Genomic DNA, 25,603 nt, shown 5'->3' with positions numbered 1-25,603 from the left:
AAATAAAGCTTGATACTAATAAAATATTTTAGGCATATTTTCATTATGTATGTAAGTAAGGACTTTGTGGGGGATAGAGATCCTTTCTTTCTTCCCCTTGCTTTTTAACCCTTTAGGTCTTCATCAATTATTTCCACCAGGCTGGTGTAGGGAAGGAGACAGGTTAAAAAAAAGAGAGAGAGAGAGAATGAATTCTTCTATCAGTTACTTCTTATTTCAAAGAATATATATATATATATATATATATATATATATATATATATATGTATTTTTTTTAAGGATCACTAAACATTGAACCAGAAGATACAGCCTTGAGTTTTACCTTATAATACTAGCCATGTAACTTAGGTGTTTGTATCTTTCCCACTATTCTGTATGTCCATTGGGAATGGTGGGGGGAGGTGGAGAAATAAGTGTTTATGATTCAGACATTGCATTTGAAATGGAAGCAAATTCAATCCCTGTTTTTTCAGAACGTTGAGAGTCAAGCTAGGAAGACCAAACACCTAAGTGCCTGGTAAAGGATAGATTCATAAATGGTAAAACAGAGAAATAATGAAATTCTAAGAAGAGATAGAAACACTCATGCCAAGAAAGCAGTCTGGTAAGAAAGAATCTAGGACAGCAGGCTTGGAGAGACTAGGGCTCATGTGATCAGACACTGGGTGTTACTGCATGTGGTTTATGTTGAATGGAGTATGTCATTGGTATACTGGAACTGGCTTTTACTGACTCTAAAAATTTCAGCAATCTTGAGATCCAGTTGTTAAAAAGTAAACTATATAAACCTACAATAAACTATATTAAAAAGGAAGATTACTAATACCCAAAATTCACCACTTCCTATTTATTACGTTTTTTAAAATTATACCTACTCTTGAAATTGTCTGTGCCTGTTGTATATATTGGCAATACTGTATAATGTGCTGCTGCACATTTCTCCCTAACTCTGCATTCAATGATTTTATCAGTGTTATCCTATGCAAATAACCATGGTGAGAGTATTTATACCATAGAAGTCAGCAATATGTAATCTAATATCAAATCTAATATCTAATAGATATTTAGAATTAAAAGCGTATCTTGCATATTACATTGCACATTACACGTTACATTGTGAAGAACACAGATAATAGAAAACTGATTCAATAAAAGTCACATATCATTGACTACAAAAGACAACATATGTATTTGTTGTTTCAATTTCATCTTACTCATTAATGTATGAGAGTTATAGCCAACCTTCATATCAGAACTGTATCTCTCATTTGCAACTATAGGGGTCTATGTGGAATTTACAATAAAGAGTAGTATCTATTTTAATATTATTCACACAAAGGTTTTTAAAGTGACACAATCATTTAGTGTAATAAATATCACCTTTATCCTTAGACTAGTGTTGGACTCCTTTCTCATTCTGGATAGGATCTCATTCTGGATCCTATCTTGAACCCCAGTCTCTCCTGGAACCTAACTCTCCATGTTGGAATCAAAATTCCTATGATTGTTTTCAGGGTTGTTGGCAGCTTTCCTCTGTCCCAAAGATATATGGTCCACTTGCCCAGGTAAGGCTGTTAGAAGTATTTGAAAGCATGGCCTGAAGTATCTCTATGGAACTAATTGTAAAAAGTCCTTGTTCTTTGACAGACTGAGTTCTCTTTACTAGAGAGCAGCATTACCGACCATTACCAACACCTCAGTCACCTCCACACTTCGGCTTGAAACATAGTTGCTTTCACTGACAACCATTCATTTTGGAACAAATATTATTCTAAACAAAATGATATGTAATGCCCTTTATTTTAATCATGGATTATAATGTATTTTCACTCTAGTAGTGACTGGTCTCTTATGGAATGTGGCAGATGGAGCATGGGCTTTGGAAACAGGCAGACCAGAATTCAGTATTGCCTCTACCTCTGTACCCCTGTATCCTGTTCTATAATATAGGGAAATTATAAAACTGATATTGTGAAGATTAGATAATATATATCAAATACTTATTTCAGTGTATAATATTCCATAATAATAAATAAACACCATAATAATAAACACTATATTTGGTGCATAATAAACACCATATTTGATACTATTATTTCATTTCATTCATTCATTCATTCATTCAGCAACTATTTATTGAATACACAGTAGCTTTCAGGCATTATGCTTGGTGCTGATGATAGATGAAATAATTAAGAAAATGAATACCCACCCTGTCATCACAAAGTTAATTCCTAACACAGGAAAGTTAAATAAATGAGTATTTAATAAGTAGAGGGTATAATATGAGTGTGTAACTGGAAACGTAGGAAAGGCTTCCCAGAGTATAAAATATTTAAATAGAGACCTGAAGGACAAGCAGGATTTAGCCATGTAAAATGGGAGGGAACACATCCAGGAAAAGATCTGTCAGACTCCAAAGACTGAACACTGAAGGTGTTTCTAAATAAACCAAAATGAACAAGGGGACTTGTTTACACAGTGTGCAGCAGACCTCTCTCTTTTGCCCTGTCTTGCTCTGCATTTTTAATCAACAGTTTGAATAAAAGTATGAAGGGTGACCTGTTAAATCCGTGGGTGATTCAAATTGTGGAATGATAGTGTAGATTCAGGTCTTAGAATCATCTGAAAGCATTTTTTGATAGCACTAGAAAAGGCTACCAAAAGTAATGGAAGAGTGGGCTAAGTAGGACAAGATGAAATTGAACAGAGAGACGATATAACTGGGTCCAAGCAATAGACTGCAAATGTACCAAATGGCTAAGTGGCAGCATGAGCAAAAAGGGCATAAAAGTGTTAGCTGATATTAAACACAACAGCAGCACAATATGACTGCTAAATGAGTGAATTTGATCTTAAGATGCATTAAGAGAAGTACAGTTGACCCTTGAACAATATGGGTTTGAATCACACAGGTCTTACTTATATGCAAATTTTTAAAAATAAATATAGCACAGCACTGTAAATGTATTTTCTCTTCCTAATGATTTTCTTAATAGTATTTTATTTTCTCTAGCTTACTGTATTTTAAGAGTATAATATATAATACATATACAAAATTTGTGTTAATGGACTGTTTATGTTATTGGTAAGGCTTCTGGTCCATAGTAGGCTGTTAGTTAAGTTTTTGGGGATTCAAAAGTTATACATGGATTTTCAATTCTGGGTTAGTTTGGCTTCCCTAATCCTTGTATTGTTTAACGGTCAACTGCTTAGGTCATAGTGTAAAGGAGGAGAGACAACTTGAATATTCTGTTTGATTCTGGGTTTTGCATATTTAAAGGACTGTAGGCTATTCTAAATGAATTTATGATAAGAACGGTTGAAGTAAGTAACAATATTTAGTTAGCATAATGAGAAAAGACAGAAACATGAAAAATTGGATAAGCATATTCCATTAGCTTAACAGCAAGGGAAAGAGGTAAGAGAATGATTCAGGAGGGATTCAAGAGGCAGAAGCAAGATGTGGTGAAAGGCCTTGGGCAATGGATGCTCATCAGAAATCATCTGGGCAAACTACTTATTTTTAACTTCTTTAAAATTGTGAAACATAACACACATTCAAGACACCATTAAGAATAACTATGCAGTTAAGAAACTATAATCACTCCCTAAGATGAGAAATAGAACATTTCCAGCACTCCAGGGGACCACATGTGTACTTTCTTGCATAATTTCTTTCTAAAGACAAACACTACTTAGACTTCTGTGATAATTACCTTCTGGTTCTTCTTTACAGTTTTACCATTTTGTATTGTCCCTGAATCATTTAATTCAGTTGTGTCTGATTTTAAGCTTTATTAAATACAGTCATAGAGCGTATTTTGTTACGTTTCTTTGATATACTTGCAAAAGTCATTCACATTTTATGTAGCTTTAGTTTTTTTTTTTTTTTTTAATTTCGTTGTTTTTTTGATTAGGGCTTGGACTAGATATCAAGAGCCTTGAAGCTTATATTACTTGTCTTCTTCTTTAAGGAAAGGAATACACAAATATGATTTTTACTAATTTTATAAAAACATATGTCCATATTAACACATTGCTAGAGCCCCTCCCAGACTTGGAAGCGATCAGGCAAGTTTCTTTGGCTTAATGTAATATACACTTCTGCACATGGTATTCTTTGTAGAAATATTCAACAACTTATTTACCCATTATAACATTGATGGACTTTTGGTCTATTCCTAAATGTTGAGGCTATTGCAAACAGAGCTTCCGGAAACATAAATATGTTCTAGTGTAGCACTGTCCAATAGAACTGCGGTGATGGAAATGGTCTATATTTGTGTTGTCCGATACAGTAGCCACTAGCCATATTTGGATATTAAGCTCTGGAACTGTGAATAGTGCAACTGAGGAATTGACCTAAAAAATTAAATAATTTAGATTTAAATAGATACATATGACTAGAGGCTACTGTATTGGACAGCGCAATTCTAGAGTGTATGCCTGAGTGGAATTGCTGGGATATGAGGCATCTACCTTTTGTAGACGCTGCCAGACTGTTTCTCATCAACCTTGGCATTGTCAGACTATTTACTTTTGGCTATTTTTGTGGGTGTACAGTGGTGTCTCATTGCTATTTTAATTGAGATTTCCAGATTATTAATGATGTGGCATACCTTTATATATCTGTATGGCTATTTTCATTTCCTCTTATGTGAAGTATGAGTTTAAATCTTTGGTCATATATGATTGGGTTGTCTGTTACTTCTCACTCACTTATTGGTGTTCTTTATAAATTATATATTCTAAATGCAAGTTTTTTGTTGAGGATATATTTTGCAAATATCTACACACAGTTTTTTTTTTTTCAACGTTCATTTATTTTTTTGGGGACAGAGAGAGACAGAGCATGAACGGGGGAGGGGCAGAAAGAGAGGGAGACAAAGAATCAGAAACAGGCTCCAGGCTCTGAGCCATCAGCCCAGAGCCCGACACGGGGCTCGAACTCATGGACCGTGAGATCGTGACCTGGCTGAAGTCAGACGCTCAACCGACTGCGCCACCCAGGCACCCCTCTACACACAGTTTTTAAAGCATTGATACCCAAATCTTGCTGTAGACCAATTAAATCAGAATTTCTGTGGGTGGGATTGGGGTATTTTTAAAGTATCTCCAGGTGATATTAATCTTCCTGTGTGAGGGGAATGGATAGGATTTGGTATGAGAAATGATTTTCTAACTATCAAAATTATCACTCTAAAGCAGTTAGGATAGTTGCATATGTGGACTATCTCTGGAGTCAGATGGCCTGAGTTTACTCTCAGGCTCTGATAAACTTTTCTGTGCTTCAGTTTTCCCATCTGTTAAATTGGATAATAATGCCTACCAAATAGTCTTTGTGAATACTAAATAAGCAATTATATGTAAAGTGCTTAAAACTGTGTGTGACACATAGCACGTGCTCAATAAGTATTAGTTATCATCACCATTGTCCCATTATCATCATAATCATCATCATCAAAGATTAAATAACCTGCTTTATAAATTACCTGCCAGTAGCTTCTTTAATAAGAAAGCATCAGAAAGCTTTCACTAAGATCAGTAATTAGGCAAAGATGCCCTGTCTCCTCCACTATGCAAAATTGTTCGAGAATTATTGGCTAATACAACCAGACAAGAGAAATTAAAGAGAGGTGTAAGAGGGGAGCCTGGGTGGCTTAGTTGGTTAAGTGTTTGACTTTGGCTCAGATCATGATCTCGAGGTTTGTGGGGCCCGTGTTGGGCTCTGGGGTTGGGCTCTGTGCTGACAGCTTCGAGCTTGGAGCCTGCTTCAGATTCTGTGTCTCCCTCTCTCTGCCCCTCCCCTGCTTGTACTTTGTTTTTCTGTGTGTCTCAAAAATAAACAAAAAATTTAAAAACATTTAAAAGTGAAGTATAAGAATTGATAAAAAAGTAAAACTATCTCTATTTGATGATGATATGACAGCATGCCTAGAAAACCTTAAATAATGATAATGATTTTCTTGAAACAATAAAATAATTCAGTAGTGTAGCAGAGATAATATTAACAGGCAGAAATCAATATCCTTAATATATACAAATAATAACTAGTTAGAGGACATAATAGTAGAAGAACCTCATTTACAATGAAAATAAGATTGAGTACTTTGGAATAAACTTAGCAAAAAGATATAACACTTGTAGGAAGAAAGCTTTAAAATCTTTCAGGAGAAAGATAACAAGAGTAGATTAGAAAAAATGGAAAGACATCCCCTGTTCTCAGATAAGACAGCTAAATATTATAAAGATGTCAGTTCTCTCTGAACTAATTTATAAATTTAACACAATCCTGATGAAACTTTTTTATGGAGTTAGACAAGTTGAAAGTAAATTTTATATGAAAAAGCAAACATTCAAGAATAGCAAGAAAAATACTGAAAAAAAAAATACCGGCCAGGTGGGGGTGGGGGGAAATCAGCCCTCCCAGACATTAAAACTTGCTATAATATGTGGGGTGGGAGGAAGGGGAGGGGAGGTGATGGGCATTGAAGAGGGCATCTTTTGGGATGAGCACTGGGTGTTGTATGGAAACTAATTTGACAATAAATTTCATATATTAAAAAAAAAACTTGCTATAATAGTCTCTCTAATTAAGACAGTGAGATACTGGTGTATGAATAGATAGTGGAATAGAATAGAAAACCCAGAAATAGACCCAAGTAGGTATGAAAATATAGTATAAGATAAAGATGATATTTCAAAACACTGTGGGTAATGGTGGACTTTTAAATAAATTATGCTTTTTTTTAAGGCAAGTCTTTTTTTTTCTTTAATTTTAAAAAATATTTATTTTTGAGAGAGAGAGAGAGAGAGAGCGAGAGCGAGCACATGAGCAAGGGAGAGGCAGAGGAGGAGACACGGAATCCAAAGCAAGCCAAGCAATCTGAGCTGTCAGCACAGAGCCCATTGGGCTTGAACCCATGAACTATGAGATCATGACCTGAGCTGAAATTGGATGCTCAACTGATTGAGCCACCCAGGCACCCCGAATTATGCTTTTTAATAAATTATGGGAAGGGGCACCTGGATGGCTTAGACGGTTGAGCCTCCCATGGGGCTCTCTGCTGTCAGCACAGAGCCAGCTTCAGATCCTCTGTCCCCCTTTCTCTCTGCCCCTCCCCCACTCAGTTACATTCTCTCTCTCAAAAATAAATAAATATTTTTGAAAAATAAATGATGGGTAACTATTTAGAAAAAAAGACAAAATTGGGGTCCCTGGGTGGCTCAGTTGGTTAAGCATCAACTCTTGATTTCAGCTCAGGTCATGATCTCAGGGTTCCTGGGATCAAGCCCTACCTCAGGCTCTGCACTGACAGGGTAGGGCCTACTTGGGATTCTCAATCTCTCTCTCTCTCTCTCTCTCTGCCCCTCCCCAGCTCGTGTACTCATGCTCCCTCTCTCTTTCAAAATAAATAAACATCTAAAAAAAAGACAAAAAACAAAATTATATTAATATCTTGACACCAAATAAAAAAATAAATTCCAAATGGATCTGAGATCTAAATGTAAAAGTTGAAACCGTACAAGTACTAGAAGAAAACAAAGGTGAATTCCATTTTAAATTGTTTATCTGACTCAAAAAAATCCAGAGGCAATTAGGGGCACCTGGGTGGCTCAGTCAAGTGTCTGACTTTGGCTTAGGCCATGATCCCACGGTTCGTGAGTTTGAGCCTGGCATCGGGCTCTTTTCTGACAGCTCAGAGCCTGGAGCTTGCTTCGGATTCTGTATCTCACTCCCTCTCTGTCCCTCCCCTGTTCACATGCTGTCTCTCTCTCTGTGTCTCTCAAAAATAAACATTAAAAAAAAGAACTCTTAAAAATCAAAGGATAAAGGGACAAAAACCTGTTAGAAACATAAGGAAAGGATAAGAACAATTTACAAAATATAAAAAGACAAAATGGCTCTTAAATGTGTGAAAAGTATTCAAACTCATTTATAATTACATAAATATAATTTAAAACAACTCTGAGATTGTATCCTATCAGACTGGCAAAAATTTATTTATTTATTTTTAATTTAAAATTTTTTTAATGTTTCCAGTTTTTATTTAAATTCTAGTTAGTTAACATATAGCGTAAAATTAATTTCAAGAGTAGAACTTAGTGATTCATCACTTACATATAATACCAGACTGGCAAAAATTTAAAAAGCATAATAATATATTATTACCGAGATTGTGAGGAAAAGAGGCCTCTGATGGGAATGCAGACTGGTATGACCCTTCTGGAAGAGAATTTGGCAATTCCTAACAAAACTATATTTTTGACCCCCAAATCCTAATTCTAGGAATTTATTCTGAAGATACGCCTCCAAAAATATGAAAATACATGTGCATAATGTTGTTTACTGCTATATTTTTTAATTGCAAAATATTAGAAACATCATAAGGCCCATGTAAGAGAGTGATTGAATTAACTGTGGTATAGCCACACTATGGATAATTATGCAGATATAAAAAGTGAAATCTCTATAAACTGGTATGGAGTAACTTCTATGATATATTGTTAAGTGAAAAAAGTAAAGTACAAAAGAGTTATATGTAAGGAAGAAGGAGATATAAGAAGGTATGCATGTATCTGCTTATTTGTGCAAAAAGAAATACAGGGTAGTTAAACCAGAAACTATGAGATTGATTACTTACAGGGGATAGGTAGGTACAGGGTGGAAAGAATGGGAAAATGGGAATAGGGAAGAAGGAATGAGGGAGGATTTTATTTTTTTAGTTTTTATGTAGTTTTTATGTAGTTTTTTTTTATGTAGTTCTGATTTTATGTAGTTCTGATTCTTGGAATCATAGTAATGTTTCACATACTCAAACATGAATAATCAAAATCAAAAATAAAGTGGGAGGAACTCATAATACAAAATGAAAGGAATGAAAATGAAAATAACCTAAGTCAATGGGGAAGGTTGTATTTTGACTATAAACTGTAAGATTAAAGATGAAAAGTGTATACAACCATTATATTCTAGTCAATACTTTTCTTTCCCCACAAGAGTATAGATGTGCAATTGAGCAAATAGGTAAATATGTTTCTGGAGAATGAAAGTCAGTTTTCTCACTGATAGAAAAAGAAGTAACAAGAAAAGGGAAAGGCATTAATGAATCTATGGTATTTGATTGGACTTGGAGGTATCAGTATAAGTGCATGGTTTTAAATGATTTATACAGAGAAACTGTTACAGAAATATTGATGTGTACATGAGTATACATATATCCATTTCCTAGGTCTGTCCATTGATAGGGTCTAGAAGCAAGACACCCCAGCAGCAATGAGCATATGTGGCACCCAGATGTTGGTTTCTAAATACCATTGTCCAATAAAAGGAACCAGAACTCCTTGGAAAAATGCTTGATTCTAAGGATGCATCAGGGATAACAGAAGATGAGGCTGGAATTTCTTGTGTTGCTAGAAAATAAGGAAGTGTTAAAAAGACGAGGATAGCATGCTGGATGGCTATAAGGCACCAACCTGAAAGAGCTTCCAATGGCCAAATATAGGACAACTGGAGTAGCAAAGTAAAGAATAGTAGTATGGCTTATAACCTACAGATTAAAACAGAATCTTTGAGCCCATACTGATATAAATAAATAAGCAAATGAAGGAGAAGAGATAGCTTTTTCTTTCAGGACAATTCCAATAATAAATATAGAAGGAATGATAGAAATAGAAAATTACCTTCATATAATTGTTGCAGGCAAGATTCATCAATTAATGCTGAAATTAGTGAGCAATAGTATGACATGAAACAATATTTGCATGGTCTCAAAATATCTCCTCATAAGATATTATAAATTACAAATAAATTACATATAGATTACCAAGGGAAAATAGTAATTTTACATGGAGAAATCTGGACTGCATCACCTATATGAAATTGCCATCACAACACCATGTACTTCTTGATCTGATGCACTGGGAAGAGCAAACATCACTTCTGTAGTATTCTTGCCAAAAATGCATAACTTCAACTTAATCAATGGAAAACATAACACAATTGAAGGACATTCCAGAAACAAAACAAACTGTCCAGTAGTTCACACATGTCAAAGTTGTATAAGACAAGGAAAGACTGAATAACTGTATTGGAAGCTGTAGATTGGAAGAGACTGAGTAGTCATAGCAACAGATATGGTATGGGATCTGGGATTAGATTCTGGACCAAAAAGACAACATAAGCAGGATGACTGGCAAAATTGAAATAAGGTCTATAAATTAATTGTGAGTTTTCTGATAATTACGTTACTGTCATGTAACATATTAACATTAGTGGAAGCTGGATGAAGGATATAGAACTCTCTGTACAATTTTTGAAACTGTTTTGTAAGTCTAAAATTAGTTCACAATAAAAAGTTTAAAAAATGTAATGAATTTCCAGCTGTTTGAGTTCAAGTGAGGGATAACCACTCAATAGGAGGTTGTAGAAGAGACTCAAGCCATACTCAGCAGTTCCAGTACATAGCCTTTTAAGGTCTCCTTAAATCACAAGGTGTTTTTAAGAATGTTAACAAAATTAGCTTAAAAGGTGAGTTATAGGAGTCCACACAAGTTTGGATCCGATGATAATCCCCCTGAGTTTGTAGAAAGTGAACAGTTAAACAGCTCATCATTATTAGAAACATCTATTAGAAAATTAGAAACATTTTAGCAAATGATACACGCTGTGAGGATTACAAAAATTTTATGACATATTTGAATTACTTTACGATGAAATTCCCTTAGCTTCAACTTTCAGTACTTTGAATGCTTGAGAACAAATTTGCATTCATGGATGAGTTTTCAGCCACACTCCAAATAGCCATTCTAAACTGTCCCAGATAATCTCAAAAAAGTGCTCGAACAATTTAAAGCAGGAAGAAATTAATTCTACTCTTATGCAGAGAAAATCAGATTCCAAAAGAGCACATGCAATGTGATCCTGTTTTTTTCAAAAGTAAAAATATATGCATGGGAAAGAGCCTGAAGTTTTATGTGATAAAATGTAAACAGTGGTTAACTTTGGGTGGTTGGAATTGGGTATTTTTTCTTTGCTTATCAGTAATTTCTAAATTTTCTACAATAATTATATTACTTTACAATGATAAAACAATAAAAGTTACAAACACTTTTGAAAAAATAAAGCAGTAGAGGTGCCTGGGTGGCTCAGTCAGTTGAGTGTCCCACATCAGCTCAGGTCATGATCCCCCCGTTTGTGGGTGTGAGCCCCATGTTGGACTTTGCACTGACCACACGGAGCCTGCTTTGGATTCTCTTATCTCCCTGTCTCTCTGCCCCTATCCCACTCACACTTTATCTCTCAAAATAAATAAACATTAAAAAATATATATTTAAAAAGCAGTGTAACAGTTTTTTTTAGGTATCTGAACAGTGAGTGATGAACTAAACACTGTAACAAATGGATGTAGCTAAATATAAAATATCTATACTCCAGACAGTTATTTGCTGTAAGATGACTGTCTTGAGGCTACAAATAAGTGACAAATGATTTTTTCTCCTACAGTCACTTCAGTGAAAAATGTCACAAATTACTCAGAGAATAGGTTTAAGCATTTGCCAATATTAAGTTAACAATGTCATGGGAAACACTATTTTATGCCTGATTTAATTTTTTAATAGTTTATTTTTAAAATGAAAAGAGAAGATACACTCTTTTTGGGGAGAGGTAAGAGATATGCATACAAGTAGCCCCCTCACTTATCCAGGCCTCACTTTCTGTGGTTTCAGTTACCCATAGTCCACTGTGGTCTAGAAGCAGATGATTTTGCTGATATATCATCGGAAGGTTGATGGTAGCCTAATGCTACATCACAATGCCTGTCACTCACTTCACTTCATTTCATCATGTAGCATTTTATCATCTCATATCATCACATGAAGAAGGGTGAGTACAGTACAATAAGATATTTTGAAATTGAGTGACCACATTCCCATAACTTTTATTACAGTATGTTAATGTAATTGTTCTATTTTTTGTTATTATTATTAATCTCTTACTGTGCCTAACTTATAAATTAAGCTGCATCACAGGTATGTTTATATAGAAAAAAAATAGTATATGTAGGGTTCAGTGCTATTTACATTTCAGGCATCCACGGGGAGTCTTGGAACATATCCCCCACAGATAATGGGACACTACTGTATTGGAGTATTTTCTTCTAGTCTTATTTTACTTTATGAGGCATATATTAAGCAGAAAGGATTAATTTTGCCCTGTTTTTTAAACTAGTATTTATCTCCCAGTGATTAGATGCTAATGTGGTACTTCTTAAATTTTAATGTGCATTTGAATGAGCTGGGAGATTCTGATTGTATAGGTCTGGGATGGGCTTTTATTTTGTACTCCAGTCAGCTAGGGGTTTGTCAGAAATGCAGAATCTTGGAGCCCACCTCAGATTTACTAGTCACAATCTACATTAAAAATTGTTTATGTTTATTTATTTTTAAGAGAGAGAGACAGAGACAGAGACAGAGAGAGAGCAAGCAGGGGAGGGGCAGAGAGAGAGGGAGACACAGAATCTGAAGCAGGCTCCAGGCTCTGAGCTGTCAGCACAGAGCCCAACACAAGGCTCAAACCCATGAACTGTGAGATCATGACCTGGGCAGAAGTCGGACACTCAACCAAATGAGCCACCCAGGCACCACCACAATCTACATTTTAACAAGACATCCATTTGACTTATTTGCACATTAAAATATGAGAAACTCATATGTGGAGTTTAACACAACAGATGAACATAAGGGAAGGGAAAGAGAAGTAAGATAAAAACAGAGAGAGAGAAACAGTAAGAAACTCATAAATACAGAGAACAAACTGCAGGTTGCTGGAGGGCAGGTGGTAGGAGGATGGGTTCAGTGGGTGACAGGCATTAAGGAGGGCACTTTTCAGGATGAGCACTGGGTGTCATATGTAAGAGATGAATGATTGAGTTCTGCTGAATCCAAGACTACACTGTATGTTAACTAACTTGAATTTACATTAAAAGAATGAGAAGCTCTAATTTAAAGAACCCCAAATAATCTAGTTTGATTTCTGGTTTCCACAGTTTTTTATGAAAATTATTTAAAGAAACAATAATATTAAAAAGTTATAGAAACCATTGTTGCCACTTCACTCTGTCAGCAGACACAACTTGGATTTTAAAACTATTTTTAGATAGTTAAAACATTTCACTTAAAATGAGAATGAAACTTTTTTAATGCTCAGATGACTTTAAAGTTAGTTCTTGTTTGTGTATACATCCTTCTGCTAAATGATTTGTGTAGCTCATTCAAATGTAATCACTTCTCCCTGCTTGGTCTCTCATTTGAGAAGAATTGTTTCAGAATCTGTTTTTCTATATTCTACTGGCTTAATGGAGGACCTTTCACCTTTCAGATGCTATGATGCTAGGATTACAAGAGGGATTAAGTGATATAGTTACAACATATCTTTGTTTCTGATTGATTATAATAAACATATGAGTTTCTAGAGCTTTAAGACAACACATTAAAAGAAAATGGAATTTATTGATGAACTTTGTATTAAAAGAGAAAATTAGAGTTAACACCCACAAGCCACCGAATTATTTTATAAGTCCAATTTTATTTATTCATAGATGGCAAAACTCTTAGGTTCTGAAAATCATTATTTCATTTGAAGAACAGTCACACCATATTAAAACTTTGTAACTGAAGAGCTCCAACATTTCTTTTTTTTTTAAAAATTTTTTAATGTTTATTTATTTTTGAGAGAGAGAGAGACAGAGCATGAGCAGGGGAAGGGCAGAGAGAGAGGGAGACACAGAATCCAAAGCAGGCTCCAGGCTCTGAGCTGTCAGCACAGAGCCTGACGTGGGGCCTGAACTCACAAACCATGAGATCATGACCTGAGTTGAAGTCAGATGCTTAACTGACTGAGCCACCCAGGTGCCCCAGAGCTCTGACATTTCTAATTTTTATCTGAATATTTTAACAGTGGACTTCTTAGGATTCTACCTATTAGGGATCCGAAAAGGAGTGGTAATGTGGTTAACACTGAATTTCAGTCTTACTAGCACTTTCGACTCTGATAAATTTTATTGGATCACATTTAAACTCCTGAAGGCATTCTACTACCATCTTCTTTACACCTTAACTTTGATCTGATGCTTTCACTCCTGCCAGGATTTCAAACAAAATACACTGGGAATTTGTTTACTAACTTAAACTCTAATAAAAAATTAAGCAGCATGTATTGTCAAAATAAAGTAGGGCTCACTAAATATATTTTAAATCAAACCTGCGGGTTTTTTTTTTAAGCTTAAGAATAAAGAATACACACCATTCAATGTAGAACCATTAAACATGAACTAATAGATTCGGACTAAAAATGTGAAAGTACAACCACAGAAAATCAGAAGAGATAGTGTTTTTATAGACGTATTGCAGTGTCTACTGCAGTTTAATGTATCACTTTAAGATATGTCAGTTAACATTGCTTTCAGAGCAAAGAAGGTATTTGGAAGAAAAGGATAAAATGAAAGTGCTTTCTAAGTCATCATCTACTCCCATGAAATATCTGTGGTGAAGAATAGGTTAAGAGTAAAAACCTGTCTTTGGTCATGGAAGTGTTTTCATAAGCATTTCGTCCCTAAATATATTTTGGTTACATGTCAACCTTAAAGTTCAGAGGCAAATTTGCTAAAAGGCAAGGCCTATCAACATCAGCCTATAATCCAAGGATTTCTTACTGTTGTTTGAAAATTTATGATAGTATTTCATTTAATTTCAATTAGTCTCTGAAAATATAAATTTTATCTTTCCTGAGTGTTCCCTTATTTTATCACTAATCATTTTTTTCACAACCATCATTTTAGATCAGTTTTTTTTTAACTACTTGCTCCTCAGAGATGTTAAAATATTAATACTTAAGCAAATCCTTATAGTTGAAAGGTATTGATTGGTATTTGATCTGGACTGATCCAAGTTTTGTGCTTTCTATATATCATTTTATTTATGATTTATAGAGGCTTGTGGATAAGCTGTGTTTCATTTTTCTCATAGGACAGTATATTATGTGTAAACAGTGTCTGATCCTTTCATAAGATTCTAGGGTAATTGATTATACTCTCCAGACTATAATCAAGACTTTTTAATGAGGGTTATAAGTTGTGATACTTTAGATGATAATTCCCAATGTTTTTGGCAAAATACATAAGAAAATGGAGTCATTTAAAGTAACGTTGAGTGGGAAAAAAACAAGTCCCAGAAAATTAGGTACAGTATGACACCATCTTTAGAAAGCTCAAAATAAGCAAAATTAAATAATATATTATGTTAGAAATGCACTCATTTGTGATAAAATGATAAAACAAACAATGATGATTCAGGATAGCTGTAACTCCTAAGAGGTAAGCATGGGGATGGAATAAAGGAGTAACACACCAAGGTATTTGCAAGTTACTGGGATGCAAACATACATACACACAGGCACACACACACACATACAGACACTTCATCATGATATTACTTAACAATTTTTAAGTACAAGAAAACCAAGAGATTTAGATTATTCGGGAACAAATTGATGATGAAACTGTAGGGATTTTCCTCTTAGGTGGGGTACCATTTTCTTCTAAAAATACTAAGCATTGTGTCCCTGTGGCCTGTCAATAGTATACTTTTCACTGTTATTTTTAATTTGTGGCAAACATTTAGCAATTTTTTTTGAAATACTTAATTACTAAATAATAGGAATAATTATTTTAATAATATATTTTGTATATTTTGTTTTATTATATAACTTACTTTTTAAACAGTGATATTAGAATAAGACTAGCAGTTTTAATTATCATGAGAATAAAGAAAATCTCAGATTATTCTATCCATATTCATATTTGGTGTTATATGGTCATATTTTGATCAATGAATGCATTATTCCTTACACATATTTCTGGAATTATGTTTTTGTTTTGACAAGTGGAATTTGATTTCCATTAAATCTTGTAGAAAAGGCTCTTCTTTCCAGTAAATCAGTAGTGTGGAAAGCACGGGCAGCTTTAATTAGCAGATATGAAAGTTTGGAATAAAGAACAATCTCATACCAACATTAGACTATAGTTTCAATAAAGTAAGAAGTATCCCTCATCATTCTAGGCAGGCTAGAACCTAGGATAAAATGGAATAAAATTAAGGTGCAAATTCTTTTGGTTTATAAAACATTATAAAGCCATTCTTCTATCCTTAAAGGGATGGAACATTTAGCAGAGTTGGCAAAGGCTCCCTTCAGTATATTCTGGAATAGATCTTTTTTCCCTACTGGGTATTAGAGGGACTAGTTCTGGCAAGAAGAATAAGCAAACTGTCTAGTTTAGTTGCAGCAGGACTGCCCTCCTCACCACTAGCTGTATAAATATTTGCCTTTATGTCAAAAAGAAAACTGACCTTGAGCACTTTTTGTGGGGGAGAGGGAAAAGGAAAACTTCCAGGTTAACTAATTTGAAACAAGTTCTGAGAGTCTAGTCTGAATTTAGACAGATTACTTGAGGTTAAACTATAAAGCTCTACCCTTCTCAAAGAGCCTGTTTAGCTCTGTCAATGCCAAAACATACAGATTTTGAATAAAATGTAAAACTTAAAATTTTAAATCCCTCAAAAGAACACCTTGAAATAAAATTTAATATTATGGAAATTAATCAAAGCAAGTGAAATTGAATGAAATAAGCAACTGATCTTTTTTTTATTCCCATGCCTATCATATTTCGCCTCGCTTTTTATTTCACAGAAAGAACAACCTTTACTGTACCTGACGAGGGGTTCTTTCTGATTTACTCCTACACCATTCCCAGTCTGAAAGGTCTGGTTTCTGACTCTCCTCATGAGAAAGTCTTCTTTCTGGCCCTTCCAAAAAGGTGGTTTCTTCATAGTTTGTATCACCTCCTGTTTCTTCAGAAATCAGTGGATCAACACCCTTTCCACTGTGGCAATCCTGTTTAGCCTCCATAATATCAGTATTTGTGCATTTGTTGATCCCTTTTAGTACAGAACTGTCCCGAGAGGGTGTGGTGCTGATTTCCACTTTTATGGCATTAAAGATATTATGAGTGTCTCTCTGAGAGTCTTTTGTAGTTTTGCATTCAGAATTCATGAGATTGTGATAGGATGTAGAATTTTCATCATCATCATAGTAATCTTCACGTGCTATTTTATAAATCCCATAACTCCTTTGGAATGACAGATTGAATTCAAAGCCTCTCCTCTTGGCTAAGTAAAAACAAAAACAAAGTTCCATGGTTAAGAAGGTAGGTATAAACAATTGGATATACATAGGGAATAAAAGTAGGAAAGTGAATTCAAATTATTATGATTTTAAAAACTATCTTCATTACCTGTCAATTATGTATGAAAGTAATTACACCTTATAAATTCAAGGTATCTAATTACTCTGGGCCTAACTTTTCTCACTTGTACAATGAGAGGCTGGTTTAAAGTACATACAATTCCAAGAACCCTGCAGTCTTTAAAGCAGTTTAATGAACAAAAATCTAACCATAAATTTGAAAACTCTCACATATATGCAGTTTTAGTTTTAGCTTTTTAATCTATCAGTTATCCATACATTACTTTATATGGGGATAAAAGATATCATTTCTAAATTTTATTTTGCTAGAAATTATTAAGAGGGCCTTAATATTACATGAGTTATTCATCTGACAACATCAGCAACAGATATGACTGCATTAAATATTTTCATGTATTCCAATCCTGACATTTATGTTTATATATGCATACATTAAAAATTAGGAAATGCTGCAATACAGTTTTTAAACTTTTTAAATGAACATATATTTCTGATACAAATAAATTTGGAATGAATTATAAAAAATAGTGAATAGATTCATATTTTTGTGATCTAAAGCACTTTGCAACATGTCTCTAAACCTGGTTAATTACAAAATGCATTTAGTAGAAATGCATAAAATTTTATGGTTTAAACCAAGAGAAATGTTAAGAGTATCTTAATATAGTACTACTGGTTGGTGGATATGATATGAAATCTTAGTAGAAAAGTGAGAATGTGGCAGAAAGTGATACAATTTTTATGTGTGAATGTCATTAAATACTAGATCATTACTTTATGTATTAAGAATCAAGTTACATCAGGAGAGTAGACAAAATGCAATTTAATGTTTTGGTATTCATCTTTCAAAACATGGCTCATTTCAAAGTATTTCTTCTACTTGGATAATCCTGTATCAGATACCAGACATTTAGCTATCCTTGGTGGAAAGGTCTATGAAGTTATAAATTTTCTGTGGGAACAACAAATAAAATTTGATTCATTTTACAACAAATCCTAGTGCCATTCATATGCTGATTCTATTACCAAAATTTTTCCCATAACTGAAGATTTACAAGGCTATTCTGCTGACTGAAAATAGAATTTATAGGTATCATTCATTATTTGAGACAAAACATTCATTGTTTGAGCCAGAACACAAACAAGAATTTCTATCCAAAGAAAATACAAAGTAGAAACATATATTAATATTTTATATCCTGTCTTATGTATAGTTCTACTTACTTTTTCTAGTAATATAGTTCAGTGAAATTAAATGAGGATTTTTAACTTAGTTCAACAGTGTGAAAGTGGAGGAACTAAAAGGATATTTTAATTATTGATGGGTTTCCATTTTCTCTCAAAAAAGATACAAAGTGACAAATTGTGAACTCCAGGACAGTAAGCAAACAAAAACTCATAAATCCCATTTTATCATATAACACAATAAAACTAGTGTCTGTGGCTATATATCTGATTAGCTGTATATTATAATTATGAAATGTGTAGAGAAAAAATGAGTAATGTTTTTGAAGGAGTGTGCAGACTGTCAATGGAGAATCTGCCTCCAGGTCATGAAGAGGCAGTCTGAGGTAGGCTATGAGAAGGAAGAATGATTGTGATTTACACCATGGAGAAACAGAGAACTCCAGGGCTAATTTATGCCCACAGGTCATGTCATTTAACACAGCAACAACACTGCATAATAAAAGGCTTATGAGTTCTATTTTACAGTTGAAAAAACTGAGGCTGGTAGAGGAGACCTACCTAAGACCTACCTACCTGGTAAAGAGATTTGAATTTAAAGTCAGCTGATTCCAGAATTTGAATTACTAACCTTTATGTGAAATTGCTTTACTGCTAATTAGACCCATGAGAGAACCTAAGGTAAATTCTGACTGAGGTAATGAATGGAGATAATAGGTTATAACAATAGAACAGTCGACAACAGTTTAATAACAGAAACTTAAAGATCATCAGAATACAGTCAGGATCTTTTGAAGTTTATGCTCTCTATACTTACAAAAAAATGTGTGTGTGTGTGTGTGTGTGTGTGTGTGTGTGTGTGTGTATAATGTTGTATTTGTTCTGAAAAGCTAAGCCCTGGATGAAACATGAATTAGCTTTAGTCTTTTGCCTTTAGTCACACCTTGCTAATTGCAATTTCAAACATTATTAGTTAATTATATCAGCTTATAAAAATAAATAATTCTCCAGAGTAATATGGCACTTAGCAGATATTTTGATTTTGCTTACAATAAAAGTTGAAAATCTGATTTTATAGAAAATATTTTAACTGTTTATTTAATTAAAAAAGAAAACATCATCTCATGCAAAGAAAATGAGTCCGAAAGCCATATCCAGTCCATATGTCTGCCACCTGAGACCTCTTTGTTAAAATCATCTTTGTTTTTTTTAACACTTTCGTTTTGAGACACTAGTAATACAGGTTAATGTTGGAAACAAGAGAGAATTGTTAATCTGCAAATTATTTCCCATTACGGACATTCATTTTTTGATTGCATGTCTCTCCACTTGCATTCATGAAGGCTGAGACAGAGAATGATGTTTACATCTGCGAAATGAACTTATAGTCAATATGAGTTAGGAAGCGTCCTTGCTTTTTGAGTTCACTGATGAAGAATGTAAAAAGGGGAATCTTAGTTTGTTAAGGAGAAAAAGCCTAAATGTAAAACTGGAGCCATACTCCCAAAGAATCAAGGCACTTGATTAGGCACTTGCCTACCTGAGGAAGAGTATCTTTGGGGTTTGAAAATTCTGTTCTTGTGTCATCCTAGCAACAGGAAAGTATATGATGGGTTCTCAGACAAGGAAATTACATCATTCTTGTTCTCAGAGTTTCCCTATAGCAGAATCTGGGATCATAAAGAGAATGGAGCCATTTGGACTACAAGCATTTGAAACTAATGTTTCTCACAGTGTTTGATTTTTGAAGTCATGCCTCTTTTTATAAGCCTACCATATTTCAGGGAATTTTTCCCTGAAAATTTAAATACAAAGAAAAACGATGGTAATTTTAGAGGAAAAATATTATTTTGATCTTGAAAAGTGTGGCTTTAATTTCCAGCATGAGAAATTAATGTGATTGTTGATTCTTCCAGCCTGCCATAGTCTCTTGTAATCTTATACAGTACAAGAGAGAATACTTCCTAGACCATTTGCAGTGATAGGTCTGTTGCATTGCTGTTTTCAGCTCTGATATGGGTGTCCTTTACTTCTTAAAGATGACGGCCCTACATCACTTTACTAAGACTTTTCATTTTCTCTGGCATTCAACTTTTATTATCTCTCTCATAACCTTAAATACTATAAAACAATGCTGACTCATTAATTTAGTGGCAAAAGGTTAACATTTGATAGAATGCTAGAACCTCCAGTCTTATAAATGAATTTTATATATGTTCTTGGTGGCTCAGAGTATTTATTATTAATTTTCTGTGTCACTGTTTCTCTGGATAGTAATCTCCGGAAGCACAGAATTGTTATAGAAGTTCCATGGTTATTTTGTTTTAAAGACATAGATAAATTTGGCATCTATTAACAATAAAACTTTATGGCATCCTTAAAAGTAAAGAAATCCTCTCATCATTTGAAAAATACCTAGACATAATAAATTTTAAATGTCATCAATACAGGGAAAATGACCAGTTCATGATTAATTAATGTTTATAAAATAACACTGTTGTAGAATTGATTGTAGAATATATTTTAATATTCTCCAGTTTTTTTTTTTACCTCTGAAATAGTCTGAGATGAACTATTTTTACTTACTTTTTTTTCCGTTAAAGTTTTTTCTACACGGACAAACTCTGCCACCCTTGTCCCTTCTTGACCTGAGAGTTTTTTGTGTTTTCTGAAAACAGAGGCATATACTTCAAATTTGTGGGTTTTTTTTAAAGATTTTATTTTTAAGTAATCTCTACACCCCATGTGGGGCTCAATCTCAAAACTGATTTCAAGAGTCACATGCTCTCCTGACTGAACCAGACAGGAGCCCCTTAAATTTTGTTTTCAGGCACGCTACTCTGAAAACTTCTTAAAACCCCATAAGAATGAATACAAGAAGCAAAATAATAAAAATACTTTTCTTTCCTGTTCCATTACATAATAATGGACTATAATTAATGTGTTTTTAAACTCTTCAAAGAGTTAATCTCTTTTCAGATACAGGTTTCTCATATGTAGACTTGGGAAGGGAATTTATTTTCTACTCTGGTCTAAGAACTACAGTGGATATAACATCTCAGGGCCTTTTAGACTTCATGCTGTGTTGAATGAATTCTGTCTGTTCCTTTCTTCCCTAAAATAATTATTCAATGTACAAACACGTCACAGAGTTGTTTTAAACCTGGCTCCTTTAAAACTTATCCCAACACTGTGCTAAGAATTGTTTCACATTATAATTTCCTCTCTTTATTTACATTTATGCTTGGATTCGTCATTCCCTACTCAGGCAACTTCTCAATAGACCACTTTTCTGTGTTTGTATGCTTATTGCCCCCAACCCCACACTGTCAAGGACTTACTTTTTTCCCCATCAGATGCCACTGTATATGCGTTCTGCTTACAGTTGATGATGCAGCCACAGGGCAGATGGGTCCAGCGTTTGGACAAGACAAACACTGGGGTTACAGTGGTGGCCAGCAGGGTTAGTAGAAAGCTGAGTGTCTCGAAGGGAGGGCTCTGAAACCCTACCACGTGCTGGACCATCATGTGGATCTGCAAAGGCAAAGAGCTTCAGACCTATCCCAGGATACAATTTTCCACGTTGCCAGGCCTTTCCCCCAAGCATGCTGCCCCAGCACCCTTCTCCAGGCTCCTTTCCTGCCTGAGAGTCAGAAGCTCAATTTTGGTGATGGACCACTGGGCTCTCTTGGGATGAATGAGGCCCCCTGATTTAGACCACAGGGCTTTGGGTGGTTTCCACTCCTGGGTGTCTGGTCTGTGCCCCTGCCACCTCAGGTCTCCTCCAGAGAAGCACAATTTACAATAGTGGGGACGCTACTGGGAAAACAGGCAGGCATCTTGAAAACCTGCATCTGGTACTCCAGATGGCCTTTGTCACATCCCTGGACCCTCACTTCACCCCACTCCCCAGCCTGCTTGTCACAGCAGGACACCACCTTCCTGGGTCAAAACCGGGTTCCTTCCTGAAGGCTTGAACAAAAAAGCCTCTTTGCCTCCTCCATAAGAGACTCTTAAAAACTAAGAATAAACTGAGGGTTGATGGGGGATGGGAGGGAGGGGAAAGTGGGTGATGGGCATTGAGGAGGGCACCTGTTGGGATGAGCACTGGGTGTTGTATGGAAACCAATTTGACAATAAGTTTCATATTAAAAAAAAAAAGCCTATTTGGTCCGCTCTCTTCCCTCTCTACTTCTGATTGCAACTCTCCAATCTCTCTCCCTGCTGAGGATGGGCGGTGTCCTTACTAGGCAGAAATGGATTGGAGAGAAAGGATGACAGAGGGTTGGCTGGAAAGAAAACCCTTTTACTACCTCCCTCCTTTTCTGAATATTCCCAGATATTGCTACAGGAGAAGAGAACAACACCCTTGGCCACGTTAGATCTAGGAAAACTGTCCCCCGCGCCCAAAAGTGCTCCCTGTCCCCCTCCCCAATTTTGAAAGGAGAAGCACATAGTAGCAAAGGCTTCGAAGTCTACAAGCTCTACCGGTGAGCCGCCTTCCCCCAAGCGCGAGTCTAAACCCAGCAGATACATTTGGAAGCGGACTTAAGTGTGCGTCTCTTGGGGACTCTCTCAACCGGGGACGCTATTCCCAACACGCACTCATACTGTCTGGTACACACACCCGCGCACGTGAGAAACTGCACTTTTACCATCATGGGCAGCCAAAGGATGACTTTCGTCAGCGCTAGGATCAAAGAGAAGCGCTTCTGCGCTACGCTCACGGTGAAGCTCCTGGTGCCATAGAGAGTCCCCCGGTTCTCACGCCTGCAGGCTCCAACCACAGCGGCAGCCTCGTGTCCCGGCCCCTGCCCCAGCTGTGCCCTCGCTGGTGGACCCGGTCCAAACACAGTGTCGGAGCTGGGGGAGCATCCCCCAGAACAGCGCAGCGCAGGGCCGGGAGCATCATCTGGAGACAAGGAAAGCACTCCCCCCCGACTTGGAGGGGTCCCAGGAGTGGAAGCTCCGCGGGAAATCTCCTGGTAGTTGGCGTGGAGCCTCGGCGGCTCCTCCGAACACAGCAACTGGTGAGTGAGCGGGACAGAGAGGCCGGCGAGGAGTCCGAAGGCCGAAGAGTACACAGCGAAGAGGAGCAGCACGTAGGAACTGGAGCAGTCCGCCAGACAGCCCCACGGCGTGCGCACGAAGGTGCCCCAGCCGCACAGCGGGAGCGCCGAGAGCAGCAGACTGGCTGCCCACACGGTCAGCACCACGCCGAGCACCTGGCCGGATCTTCTGGAGGCTGCCTGGCTCCCCACAGCCCTGTGCATCGAGTAAAAGTTGTAGGAGACTAGGAGAGTCGCCTTTAAGTTGCTCGAGAGGCCCTGGCATAAATATAGTAAGGCAGAGGTGGTGCACAGAGCCTGGAAGTAATCAGGGACCTGGTTTGGCCACTGCAAAAACATGAAGATGGTCACCGACAGGACACTCATGAGATCATCCCCAGACCAGGAAGCCACAAGCATGGACACAACGGTTCTGTTGTGCGTTTTCAGCAGGGAAACTAGTGAATAAATGCTGCCTGCCAGGGCTGCAAGAGTCATTAAGCATGTCAGGCAAAACAGATAGATATTCAGAGTTCCTGGCAGATTTAAAAGGTCCGTCGAGTTATGATTTTCTTTCCACAGGGTAGAGTCATTTGTTGATAAGTTACTGGAAAATCCAGACATTGTCTTTGGTCAATATTTAATTTCCCTTTCAGTGAGTCTGTAAATATTCTCAAAATAAAGCATGATTGTTAGTTGCAAATCAGATCTCATTTTCTCCTACCAAGTTTCCCTCTAGAAGTTCCCCGTCAGTCCAGCAGAAAATGATCAGGCATGTCTCCTTTAGATCTGACTCAACCCATATTTAAAAATTGAGTTCCATTTAAAAGCATCAGTAAAAAACTTTTCAACATTCCAATTAAAAACAAACCCCAAACTTCCTCCTGAAACCATCAAGTTTCTGGCATAAATGCAAAAAGCTTCTCAGGTAGATTGAAAAACAATGATGTCTGGCTCCTTTTGTGTCCTTCTTAGGGAGCAAAGCAGCTTGTAGCTTGAGGTAATCAAACTCTATTCACTTTTTAAGAGCAGTAAAGCGATGCATTTGGTTCCAGAGCTGCATTCAAAGGCAGAGAGATTATCAGGTAGGTGTCAGCTTTGCAGGTTCAGAGAGAGACACAAGCAAAACAGAGCGGGGGAGGGGGGATGGTGGGGGGTGGGGGAAGGAGAGGGAGGGAGAGAGAGAGAGAGAGAGAGAGAGAGAAGGAAAATAAGAGAGAGACAGACACTGAGCACAGCTCCCCGTCGAACCGCTGTGTTCTTCAATCAGCCTGTGATCCTCAGAGCTGCAGGAAGGAGGAGTCAACTCCAAGCAGGAGAGAAGCAGGAACAAAAGGGAGGGGAGTTCAGTGTGTGAGCAAAATGATGTACATCTTCTTAGCCTGCCTCATTCAAAGCAAGAAACGGTGTCCTTGCTAAGCCTTCAGTTTTGGTTCTGACATATAAAACTAGCCAAAATACTCGCTCAGGCTTGATATGAATGACAAATATCATCTTTGAGAGGTCTAAGCTACTCCACTAAAGGATTGCTTCTATTCTTATCTAGACCTCTCTGATACATAATGCTTTAGAGAAAGAATAGTCTCAATGCCATTTTAAAAGAATAGGATGTACCAGCTTTTGTTTTTTAAATATATATTGTGCTTAATAATAAGAATGTCATTATGGTCTTCATTACACTAAACAAAATTTTGCAGAATCTTTGGGCTTCAGGCATGTAACTATTTTCTGTCAGTGTCATCCAGTAAGCAAGCTGCCATTTGAATAAATAATGTTCTCTAGTTGTTAAAGTCAGATGATATTATATAGGGTCTAAAAGGAGATTACCCCCACAAAAACATTCTTAACGGGTGTATTGAGGGTGTCACATACAATAATTGCACCTCTGAATTCATTTAAAAAATCGTCAGCTTTGCAAGATGAGTGGCTCAGCAAAGAAGTAACTGGCAACAGTAGTTCTGTTACCAGAGTCGAGTACTTAATTAAGCCTGACAACTGAAACGACCAGACCCACAAATCAAAGGCACAAACAAGGCCTTATTGG

The 25,603-nt window shown here is 36.2% G+C and overlaps 1 protein-coding gene and 1 long non-coding RNA gene across 4 annotated transcripts in view; one reads left to right on the top strand and one right to left on the bottom strand.

Annotated features, from left to right (window-relative positions):
• The window catches only part of GPR149 (G protein-coupled receptor 149), a 68,016-nt gene extending 43,367 nt beyond the window's left edge, over positions 1 to 24,649 (bottom strand). The window contains exons 1-3 of the mRNA XM_019810544.3: positions 23,167 to 24,649; positions 21,853 to 22,045; positions 16,772 to 17,229 (exon numbers count right to left, since the gene is read on the bottom strand). Coding sequence (XP_019666103.1) covers positions 16,772 to 17,229; positions 21,853 to 22,045; positions 23,167 to 24,183 — 1,668 coding nt within the window. The 5' untranslated portion in view covers positions 24,184 to 24,649. The remainder of the gene's footprint in view (positions 1 to 16,771; positions 17,230 to 21,852; positions 22,046 to 23,166) is intronic.
• The window catches only part of LOC111562286, a 437,724-nt gene that overhangs the window by 53,327 nt on the left and 358,794 nt on the right, over positions 1 to 25,603 (top strand). The window contains exon 5 of one of the 3 annotated variants that reach the window (XR_006585376.1): positions 11,734 to 11,890. The exons of the other annotated variants lie outside the window; for them this stretch is intronic. This is a non-coding gene — a long non-coding RNA (uncharacterized LOC111562286). The remainder of the gene's footprint in view (positions 1 to 11,733; positions 11,891 to 25,603) is intronic. 3 annotated transcript variants of the gene reach the window in all.

The sequence above is a fragment of the Felis catus genome, chromosome C2 (assembly GCF_018350175.1).
Source record: "Felis catus isolate Fca126 chromosome C2, F.catus_Fca126_mat1.0, whole genome shotgun sequence".
Lineage (NCBI taxonomy): Eukaryota > Metazoa > Chordata > Mammalia > Carnivora > Felidae > Felis > Felis catus.
Note: the sequence above shows the minus strand (reverse complement) of the source record. Positions and strands in the feature narration are given on the sequence as shown.